Source organism: Nymphaea colorata, chromosome 1 (assembly GCF_008831285.2).
Source record: "Nymphaea colorata isolate Beijing-Zhang1983 chromosome 1, ASM883128v2, whole genome shotgun sequence".
Classification (NCBI taxonomy): domain Eukaryota; kingdom Viridiplantae; phylum Streptophyta; class Magnoliopsida; order Nymphaeales; family Nymphaeaceae; genus Nymphaea; species Nymphaea colorata.
This window is the reverse complement of record NC_045138.2, coordinates 8,066,337-8,078,130: the sequence shown is the minus strand read 5'-3', so window position 1 is coordinate 8,078,130 and position 11,794 is coordinate 8,066,337. Positions and strand designations below refer to the sequence as shown.

The 11,794-nt window shown below is 38.6% G+C and overlaps 1 protein-coding gene across 1 annotated transcript; it reads left to right on the top strand.

Annotated features, from left to right (window-relative positions):
- The first annotated feature begins 2,338 nt into the window (after window positions 1-2,338).
- Window positions 2,339-10,749, top strand: LOC116246181 (axial regulator YABBY 5-like). Its single transcript, XM_031617917.2, has 6 exons — window positions 2,339-2,521; window positions 4,143-4,265; window positions 4,689-4,809; window positions 5,119-5,167; window positions 5,380-5,455; window positions 10,459-10,749. Exons 1-6 carry the CDS (start codon window positions 2,453-2,455, stop codon window positions 10,573-10,575), a joined length of 555 nt encoding a protein of 184 aa, XP_031473777.1. The 5' UTR covers window positions 2,339-2,452; the 3' UTR covers window positions 10,576-10,749.
- The last annotated feature ends 1,045 nt before the right edge of the window (window positions 10,750-11,794 follow it).

The window sequence follows — 11,794 nt, the reverse complement described above, 5'->3', positions numbered from 1 at the left end:
CATAGAAAAATATAATAATAGATATAGATGTCTCCCTTACAGATTGCTATCAACTTCATGATAGGGGACCAGGCACAGTATTAGTTTTGCTTGTTCAAATGTCCAATGCGATCTTCTTTGTCGTGTCATACTGCTCTAGAGGAGAAATTTTAGTGTGGCTATTGATAGCATACAAAGTTTCCCTGTGTTTGATCAAAGCTGGAAGGCTCTTTATAGAGGGAAATCGACATGCTGGTTAACTTTATGTTTGAAAGAGGAAGGAAACAGAGGAAATTTTATGAAAGGCCTAACTTTTGGCCAGTTTTAGGAATCCATTTGAGATGAATTTAGTTTTTCTCCTCTTTGCTTTTGCTTTTTCCTTTTTTTTTTTACCGTTCGTGAAATAAGTTCTTGATGTGACCTATCAATATGCTCGATTGTTTAACTGAAATTAAGGCCTTGGAAAGTAACAGGAATATCTTTCGAGCATCTTTCTCACTCCTCTTGCATGTGCTGTTTTGGTCCTTATCTTGTTGATGCCTAATTCTGGAACAGATCGCTTGAAAGGATGGACTATGAGAGATTGGTTCCTTCACCTGATTGTTTGTAGCTTCAAAATTCTTGCACCCATCTGTTTGGGATCTTCCTACTCTTCATTTGCTGATCTAAAATAAATAAATAAATGCATAAATGAAAGCTTTGAAGTACTGTAATATATTGTTTTTTTACTGTTTGGTTTGATGATGGCTGAGGTTTAGGTCTGAAATCATAAGTACGACACTCTGATGCATGACATGTATAAAATAAGAGATAAAAATTGAGCAATATGTAATCTGCAATTACAGCAAAGAAAAAGGAAGAAGACAAAACACTTCAACCTCTTTATTTTACTGAGGAATGTATAATTAGAAACCACTGCAGGTTATAAAGGGGAATGCACACCTTTTCTTTTCTTTCTTGCTTTTTCACAGACAAGAACGAACTGGGGTTCGAACCGTTGACCTCATTCAACCTGTAAAGTTCCCTTGGGGAACGCATCCAGCTAGGCTGTCATTTGTAAAAGCTTTTGTTGGCAAAAGAAATCATCTCAATGAAACACATGCACCTTTGGAAGCATGAATTTTATTATGAAAAGAGAGCAAGAAGGAGACACTATGATACTGGGTGCAAGCTGTGGGCACCCTACGCTTTATTGGTTTTGGCCTGTGGTCAAGTCAAGCATGCCTTGCTCCGCGCCACAGCTCTCTCTCCCTCTCCACACACTCGCACATGTAGAATAGAAGGGAGAAGAGAAGATGGTGGTGCTCCACTGGGGGGCCATCATGTAATCGGATCACTGGTGCAATTATGAAGCAGTCTGGCCCGCTACCGAGCCAGTACGTGTATGAGCAAAAGGACAAGGCACGATTATCAAACCAAGTTGGGGAGAGGGCAGCACAGTCAATTGGGGATGTGCCCTTGTACTCATCCGCAGACACGGCCATCCAAGGCCGGTCGGAGGAGTACGGGTCGGTTGACAGGCAATTTGTAGGACCAAATTCACCAGACTGCCCTTCTCTCCCCCGTGGGGGCAAACGAGGTCCCAAGGAAGAAGAAGGAAGGCGATGTGGGTACTAAGTATAAACAATACTTCTGAAAGTATAGATATGGCGCTTAAATAGAAGCCTTCTTTGATCTTATTCAGGAGGGATTGTGATTCAGTGTGCCGACACCAGCCCTTCAAAAATCTCATTAGCATTAAGGCAAGACCCATGTTGAGCCACATGCGGTGACCACCTGAGTCAATAACTCATGTGCACTGCAGACAAAATTACTGGCTTTAAAGTAGTGCGATTCAGAGGCTTCTCATGCAAATCTCTTCGACTTGGGGTTTGAATTTCGTTTAATAAGGTCATGAAGAGATGATTATGATGGAAGGACATGTTGAATCATACATGATGCAAACTAAAGGACAGAAAGTGTGGCAGATTGTGTATTGAGAGAGGGAGAGAGAGAGAGAGAAGAGAGGGAGAGGGAGAGGGGGGTTGGATTTTGTTGTCTGCTTCTATCTTCTTGTCTCTCAGTGTTTTTCACCTTCACTTTACCCCCCATAATTCGCCCACCTCGTCCGCTACACAGAGCCCACGTCTCTCTCTCTCTCTCTCTCTCTCTCTCTCTCTCATACTCATATGTTCATTCATTGAGTCAATAACCATATTTAACCATCATAAAATTAAAGGGAAACTGGCCGCTATCTCCCAAAGAAGAGAGAATACAGCCATCCCTCTCAAGAAAACCACCTTGCCGTACAAACGCCCGGTTTTCACTCGTCCCAACTTTCACATCCACTCTATCTTTCCCCGTCATGATCTCCACCAGTGTTGTATAAGATCCTCTCTTTCTCTCTCTCTCCCACTCTCTCTCTATTGCGTTCTCTCTTTCTCTCAATCTGTCTGTGAGAAGTTATTTCCGAGGCTCTGTGACGATCAGAAAAATGTCGATGGAAATGGGAAGTGAGCATGTCTACTACCTGCCTTGCAACTTCTGCAACACCATCCTCGCGGTACAGAGATTGCTCCTCCTATTTTGTTTTCCTGCAAGTAAAACATCTAGAATTATGTATTTGCTTACCTACCTGCCCTGAAATTCTGATGCCCGAGCGGATATCGATTGCCGTCGGAGGAATTGGAGAGCAGCGGTAGCAGAAGAAGAAAGAGAAGAAGACTCTTGGCTTGATCTTCATGCGGTGGTTGCGGTTGCACCTCATCTCTGGAACGATAATATAGTTTTTTTCATGGTCTTCTGCGTTTTTCAAAATAAAAAAGAAGAAAAGAAAAAATTGCTTCTTTTATTCTTCAATGGGTTGTTTCTAGAGTTTCCAAAATTTAACTCTCTCTCTCTCTCTCTCGGAAAGTTTCTTGAGCATCCCAAAGACTGTAGGTTTTTTAGCAAATAACTGAGCTGCATTAGAGGAAAGTGGTAGATGCCAACTTCCTTGCTTCAATTTTCCACCAACAAATGACAATCTGAGAGAGAATTTCCGGTGTCTATTTCAAAACAAAAGGTAATTGAAAGCTTTGGCTTGTGTATCTTTTTGAAATTTGGCCTTCTGTTGCATGAGTTTCTCTTTGAAGCAGACTCTCGATAACCACGATGTATTACGGTACGAAAACTTATGAAAGTGAAGATTATGTCCACGAGTTACAGATACTTGTAATATCTTCTCGATGATGGTGCATTCCATATCCTTAACCAATTCCCAGTTATTTGGGTAGTTTTTCCCTTGTAAGATTCACTAATTAACTCTCCATCTGTGATTTCTCCATCTATTTCTGCCCTTTATTGTGTTCGTTCCACCTCCCCATCTCATCCATCCTCCTCGTTCCCGTCTTCTTCTTCATCCCCAAGTTCCTTTCTTTTCCTTGTGAGTTCTACGGAAGCTAATTCAAGCAGAAATTATCACGAACCAAGTGCCCATACAAGCCTTTTTGATAATTGCTGTCTTTCACCTCATAGCTTCTGCCAGGATGAGATTAAAATGATGGGTTCTAAATCCGGTCGCTCTTCCGATTATTATCAAAACTCACGAGATGCAAGTGAGTGCAGCACACATACTCTTCTCCTAGAGACTGTAGCAGCAAAGAAACAAGGCCTGAGGTCTTATGCATCCTTTTTCTGTTCTGCCATCGAACAACAGTGAAACCCTCGGACGACTCGGTCGACCATCAAAGCAACAGAGAAGAAAGCTGAAAACCCCCATCACGGAAGTCTTCCTTGCACTTTCCGTTCATGGCGACCGGAAAAGTAGAGAAACCTTAAGGCTGCTGCAACTCTTGGAGAATGGAATCAGGGAAAATCCGGCAGCCTCTCACCCAAATTCATCATGTTAAATGGAACTTTGGCTTCGTTTCGGTTTGACAAGTCCTTCATGCTCCGTCCTTCCCGTCTTTCTCTTTTTTCCTTTTTTGTGTTACTTTTTCTTTGAATAGGAAGGGCACCCATAACGGACAAACCCAAGGTAAAATAAAATAGAATAAATTAAGGAAGACCCGCAACAGAACGGGCTGCCCCCCTCTCTCGCACGTCCCCGCCTTCTCTTTCTAACACTGTTGAGAGAGAGAGAGAGAGAGAGAGAGAGAGAGATGTCTTACTAACTAAGATGTGGGTCTTGTGGATATGAACAGGTAAGCGTACCATGCACCAACTTGCTCAACATAGTGACCATCAGATGCGGCCACTGCTCGAATCTTCAGTCTGTCAACATGGGAGCTCTGCTACCTGCAGCCATGCCATTTCAGGGCCTCCAGGTAAGAAATCATTAAAAAGAAACAGTAATATGTCACGATTCTTCTGAAAACAAAAAAACATGACGGCAGAGAATGGCACATAACCAGATGAAAGAAAGGATGGAGAAAGGGAAAGACGGTTCGTGTTCTTGTTTTTCCTCTTGTGTTCTTGGCAGAGATCGTTACTCCTTTTCTGCCATGGAAAAACTGAAGCGCATGATTCTGTTGGTTGACTGATTTGCATAAAAGAAGTGGTAACGAATCAAAAGGAGAGACGTGACGGCCTCGAACGAAAGGAAAAGATAAAAAGAGAGACAAACGAAGCCTTTATTTCTTTTGATTTGATGGATGTCACCTGAAAGACGCTCATTTATCTGGTCATGAAATATTATAGACTGTGATTGATTGACAAGAAGGTACCTTTCTTTGATCTCAATCTTGCAGGCTCACGCTGCTTTCAGCCCCCAACCGTACGGAAAAGAATGCGGGTCGTCATCTTCCAGGTTCAACAAGATTTCCATGATGAACCCTGAGAAGGAGGAACAACGGGTGCTCCCCAACAGGCGTAATTCTCTCTTCCTCTTGTCTTCTTCTTTATTAATGCAGTGATTTATGAACAAACAGAGAGTAAATGCAAGGGAAGTAGCAGAATCCTATTAGTGATTGACTGTCTGCGCGGTTTAGAGCAATGGTCAAGCACCATGTTAATTAGTTTCATGTTTCATTTCTAAACCATACACTTGGATACGTGAATGATGCCAATGATTTTTCCTTCCAACTTGAGCATCATGAAAATTTTGGAGAAAAAATTTGCAATATTGGGATCTTACCGACACCATGGTGTTCTTTTGTTTTCTTTTTACCATTTCCGCAGCACCGGAGAAGAGGCAAAGAGTTCCTTCAGCATACAACCGATTCATCAAGTGAGTGTATATAAGAGAACAGACCATTAACCTGTAGGATTATCTGACGTATGTTTATCTTGTGAATTTTTGGTTCATGCCAATTAAAATTGGGGAGGTCCTTTTTTTTTTTTCTAATCGCTCTACAACAATGAATAAGCACATTATTTTTGTCATATCCTCCTTGAAGAACATCATGAAGGCAGTTTCTCATGAACATCTCCTCTTCACAGGGAAGAAATACAAAGGATAAAAGCCTGCAACCCAGACATCAGCCACAAGGAAGCTTTCAGCACTGCAGCAAAAAACGTGAGTTTCAATTCTCACGCATTCTATTCCCTTCAATAATGCAAGATAGCATCTAATGCAGAACTTCATTATTTTGTTGCATTATTAACATGAAATGGCCAGTCACCACAATGTTCCATTAGCACTAACACGAAATGGGTAGTCATTGAATTAGATGTGATGTTGATTAAACCCGAAAAGGAACGAAAAACTAAATGTCATTGAAGCCTCATTCCTTAGCATGCATGTTGAAACTTAAACATTGCTGAATGTAGATCAATCATGAAATTTGATCTTAATCTGTTATATTAACATTTCTTTCTAGCGAAGGCAGATTGAATTGGGATCCATAGTTCTACAGGAATATAAACATGATCGTAAGCATGCTAGGATTAAATAATCTCCCTACAGGAACAACGTGATAATGGGAAACCTATATATCAGTTCATGGTCAATATTCAAACAGAAAAGCGAGTATACGTGGAAGGCCAAAAGGAAAAAGGCAAATTCGATCTATCTCGATGAACGTCGAGCTTGAACAAAGTTCATTCTCATGCGCAAATTGATAGAATATCTGCTAATAAGAAGTTCAGGGACGCTAAATAATTGAGTCTTAATTGTTCTGAAAACTGAGACAATGAAGGATATATGTACAATTCAGTAAGCTGCTGACGTCGACAAAATAGTTGTTGTCCTCCATCCCATTAGTGACTAAAGTAACTGCAGTATTTGAATGCCCTTTTAATATATATAAGGAACGTGAAGACAAATTTTGTAGTGTCATGATCAACTGTTATTATTGGCGCAACGAGCAGGGCTGATTATTGTTGTTTCATCTGGAAGCTTCATTTTCAAATGTAAGATCTCGCATAATATCTTATATGTATAGCTGCGCTAGCGAGAGTACAGATGTCAAGCTCACGGAAGTCACGAATGCTCCTAAATTTTTCCTTTGTTTCTTCTTCATCTTCTTTATTAATTTTCTGGTTATAATCTTGTTTCTTTTTTTTTTTCCCTTATCAATCCTTAAAGACAAACAACTCAGCAAAAGAAAGTTCATGGTCTTTCAAGATTGTAATACTGTCAGAGAGAGAGAGAGAGAGAAGAGAGAGAGAGAGATTTAGTAATCACACAACTCATCAGTTTACCTGGCCGATTCATGATTGTGACGGACGCGTCCAGCCACAGAGTCGGCCGAGTTTGGTTACTGACTGAATCACCACGCCAACTTTTGAATCGGTTAGGGGGCCAAGGCAAGCGATGTCCATTCACAAGTTGGCTCATTGAGTTTAACAACAAAATTCCCAATAAGCTGAATTTTCGAACCCAACCTCCGTCCCCTTAAATGTGGCATCAATGTTAAGTCATAAGTGTCCCCATATACGTATGGAGAGAGAGAGAGAGAGAGAGGTTGTAATTTCATCTAAGAATGAAGGAGATTTTATGAAACTATGAAGGTGAGGAGTTACTTTTTTTCTTTTTGAAATGTAGTACTTCTCTTAGGTGTTGCTTGATGAGTCATATTGGACTGCTCTAGTACGCAGATACTTTCATTAAAAGAAGCATTAATGGCTAAAGTATGTCAAAAAAAAAAAATCTAGTAATGTCTATATAGGGTTAGGCAAACCGCCATTGGGTCATAAAAATGCATGTACCCCATGTCAACTTGATATCTGTTAAAAGATAATAAAGCACAACCGTAAATATGGATCAAGCTCACCTCAAGGAGCATAGTATAGCTGGTTAGGCTAGTGAGCTCGCCTGAAGGCTCTACTCCTCTAGACTGAAAGGACTACAAATGGTGGCAATGCGGCATCTTGTTGATGGGCGTACAATGGGTCCACTCAGGTCCCAAAGTAATCCTAGATCCTAGGTGCAAGGGAAAATGGAGAGGGCTTCAACCCTTCTTCACGCAGCTTCCCCTCATCCAAACATATGGATCAAGCTCAATATTTTTTGTGAAATTGCTGAGTTTTTCTAAGAACAAAGGGAAGATGGTGAACACTAAGGATGAGGTGGCCCTAATTATTAGCATGAAGAAACTAAAAGGGCATATTATTTTAAACCTATATAATTCAACTAGAGTTCATTGGTGAAAATGAACAAGCTGGAAAATTAACATCTTCTCATAGAAATAGTCTGATCTTGCCATTTTAAGAATATGAACACAACATTTAAAGTTTGCTTAACTTTGAAAACATAGATTTAGAAATAAAAGTTTTAGTTAATAAGTTTTGATGAATAACTTTCAAGAGTTGGTACAAAGATGTAAATCTTGCTAAGAAGACACTTAACTTCATGAAATGGTATGACCTTGAGGTTCAAACAACCATGGAGATATGTGGAAACTTTTGCTTATGACTTCAGTTGTGGCTGTTTCATAACAGTGGGCAAATCGAAAAGGTTCACAACTATTAATAATATGTTAATAAGTTAAATAAATTCTTCAAAGGAAATTAGGTTTGTGCCTGATGGATCAGTAATGTGATCATTCCTTTCTCATGTAAATATTTCCTCATAAACCTTGAAATGTCCATTTCCATATAACAACATCATGGATTAAAATAATGAAATTTAAAAAAAAAAACTCTAGGAATTTAATATTTTAATGCCAAATATTGTCATAATACTATTAGCAGCATACATTGGAGTTGCAGATTGCTTGAACTTACAGAACAGAAGAGGGGAGAAGATCCTATTATTACTAGTCCAAGGTGACTAAGGTTGCATTTTGGAGAAATTTCAAGTGCACCTGCAAGGTAAAGGGTCGTCTTGCTTTACAAAACCTTGGTACTAAAAGTATAGCCAGGTGAGTCCTTAAGCTAATAAAATTAAAGAAGCTTGCTGTCTGAAAAACAGCATACGATCAAAATGATATATCCTAGAGGGAAGGCTATGACATTAAAAGTTACATGGTCAAGGAGGATGGGAAAAAGAAGTGTCTAATCTAAACTATCAACCAGTAACGGCGCAACTGTATTAAGAATCATTAAGAAAGAGGAAATTTCTATAAATAATTATAAGATATTAAATAAAATAAATAATGATACAGAGAACTTAAGATGGCAATTTCACATCAATAACAAATTACATAGTAGTATAGTGGTTTAGGACATTTATTTTGATAGTTTGCTTTCCCTCTTCCAGTTTCTGCATGATTTCTTACAATAGTTCTATTGAGTTGGTCCGAGTCACATCAATTGTTGTCCTATTGAAAAGAATATGATATAAAAAACAGTTAGGAAGTCAATAAGAAAAGAAAAATTAATTAAGTGGAATTCGTACGCGCACAAGATGTATGCTCACACCTTCATTCAGGTGCCTACCTTTCTTTGCGTTTTGTGTCAATAAAATTAACTCAAAGGCTTGAAATAACCAATTCAAATTGAATCAATGACAAGTCAATTGAACTCAGTGGCCAATGGAAAAGTTCTGTGTTAACTTTTAACTATTTTTCGAAACTTTAAAGAGTCTTCTTATTTTTAAATTAATGTTTAGTCTTCTTATTTTTAAATTAATGTTTATATATTGATTTTTAAAAGTTATTTTAATCAATAAATCAGTTTACTAAATTGACCGATTTACCAAATCAATCACTAACAGTTCAATTCAAGTACTGATTTTCACAACCCTACTTTAACCCTAATAAAGAGAACATGAGATGTATAGCATAGCTACTAAGGAGGAGGGCAATGATTAACCTGGCATCTCTATTTTGATTCTCGTGACTGCTATTTTCTTGGGCCATAGAGGGTGAGGAATGGCACCAAGGTAAAGGTGCACCTTTACCAATCCTAGGCTCTGACATTGACTAGGACCCAACAGGCATGGGGAAAGAAGGTGCGTTGATTCTCATCTGGGCAGCTTTCTGCCACCCAGAAATAGAACATTTATCCTTTCCTTTTCTTTTCTTTTTCCCTTGGGAAAAGAAGGTGCGTTGATTCTCATCTGGGCAGCTTTCTGCCACCTGCGCTAGGCAGCTCATGCCTTGTTGTAGAACTACTATGTCCGTTCATTCTTCAATTGAAGCTCCTAAGTACATTCTTCTACCCAGGAGGAGAATGCTTTTACTGGACAACTATAGAGTCATTTAAGCATATTTAGACTTCAAAGGTTGAACATAAAGAACCATTACAATAAAGTTATAGTGAAAAGTAGAGGCATTCTCCACTGCAACTAGTGGAAATTAAAACTCATATTCAAATAGGACTAGGAACTCGAACAATTAAGTTAGAGAATGAAAACTACTTAGTAATCAAAGAAATGTGTGATTGACTAATGTAGGATTTATTTAGTCGATTATTGAATATCTAACTATCGACAAGGGACCATGAATTTGTAACATTTCGTTTGTGACATAAGGAAACAAATGCACATGCATCGAAGGAATATGAGTTTGCAACACTATATGCGACTTGGATAATTAACTTTTAGGTTGGGATTTTATTTCGGTCGATCAAAAGCTGGCTGTCGATCACTCCTTCTCAAACCTTTTCAATCTCTATCTAACTTAGTGGGAACATTGAGTAATAAAATAGGGGCCCATCAAATTGCATTGCAATCCCAAGAAATTTGAGAGATATTTTTTTTATTTTATTAGTCCATCTGCTTTATTTATTAACTTAGCATCCACAAATTATATAATCTGTGGATTTCCTTAGGTAACCTCATACAACATAGAAGGTGCATGCATGGTGTACAATACCCTTGAACTAGCATGAGGTCATGGGGATAATAGGCCTTTTTTCTCTCAAAAAAGTGTCAAAAAGAAGAAAACATCTCATGGTTTGCTGGCCCAAATGGGGAATGCTTGTTTCCCCTCTAACCAATATGTCATTGCCTACTGAAAACGATTTCGGCTATGGAGACTTAAACTCCATTTCTTGTTAACATTCCTCTAGCCAAACTCATTTATTTCTCACCGTATGAACAAAATAAGTATTACATAATGTAATCCGTTTGCTTTCCTACTATCTTATGGAGTTCTTGTTACGCACTTATCTTATGGAGTTTTTGTTATGCAGTGGGCTCATTTTCCTCACATTCAGTTTGGATTATCTCTGGAAGGCAACAAGCAAGCGAAATTTGACGATACCAGCTTTCTAGGTGGAGGCACAGCGGTGCGTCAAACATTTCAATAATTGTGCCAGTAAATATATGGATAACTACTTCGTTTTGGCATGTTTGAACTATGATTTGAGGATTCCAGAGACAATAACTAGTCCTCCAATCTACATGCTTATATTTGACTTTCGATTGATCACACTGTGGTCATGGTTCCCTAAATATTATAAATACAGTTGTTTTCATGTCAATTTGCCAAGATATGGTTTAGATTTATTTGTTTCATGCACTAGCGGTTCAGCCACCCGTTTAAGAGACAAAATGGGCTCTGTGGAACTTAGATTATATATATATATATATATATATATATATATATATATCAACATGCATGGAAGTAATTTTTCTCGTAGACATGTAACTCTCTTATAAGTTTTGGTCTTGTGCGGCTTACTGATACTGGCCATGGCAAGCATATATCTCTATTTCGAACACGGCATCTCTTTTTTATACTTTTCGTTCTTCAGCAATTGCGTGTTCGTGAAATATTGCTTTCCGTAGTTTTTAATAGAACGTTTGTTGAATGACAAGTGACTATGAATGTTTAAGTAACGCTCGAGCAGATGGAGCCAACTCTTTTTTTCGAAAAGGAAGAGAACAAGTGACAACAGTACTTAAACATGAGCATATATATTGCAGCAAGGACGGAAACAGTTCAGATACTTAGCATTTTGAATGGGAAGCTGTGGCCATACATTGTGAACTGTGCATTGTGTGGTGTATAGCACCCTTTAAAGCATGAACACAGAAGCACGTAGGCACACTGTTTACTGTAGCATAGCAAAGGAAACATGGTAAACAAAGACAAAAATCCATTGGAAGATGGAAGAAATGAACTGCTTTTGATGGGGCCAAGGCATATGTGGCTGTCAACGGGTTTTCCTTATTGATAATTCTTTTATTGATTTCCTGGGTACATGATTTGCTTCTACAAGCCAAATCACCAATTATTTGACATCTTGGCATATATGCCATTAAGTTTGGTGTTTTGCAATCATTAGGGTTTTTTTTTTGCCACTTGGATATTAAATAAGTCAATAACTAAGCCTTCCCAAGTGCTTAAGAAAGTTGAAATGTATACCCTTTTGGCAAAAGGGGACAAAATGAATGTTTCACATGGCTGAGGCATCATAATGCCCTGCATAATTAAGAAGATGCCCTAACAATTAAATATGTAATTTAAGGCATGCTAGACAAAGAAAAGAATACGGCGTTGTTGACCACATGTTAGGGATGTAC

Bases quoted from the DNA above. Each gene is read 5' to 3' on its own strand.
- LOC116246181 (XM_031617917.2), top strand. From the start codon at position 2,453: ATGTCGATGGAAATGGGAAGTGAGCATGTCTACTACCTGCCTTGCAAC. The intron at 2,522-4,142 runs GTACAGAGATTG...GGATATGAACAG, and splicing joins TCTGCAACACCATCCTCGCG to GTAAGCGTACCATGCACCAA. The intron at 4,810-5,118 runs GTAATTCTCTCT...CCATTTCCGCAG, and splicing joins ACGGGTGCTCCCCAACAGGC to CACCGGAGAAGAGGCAAAGA.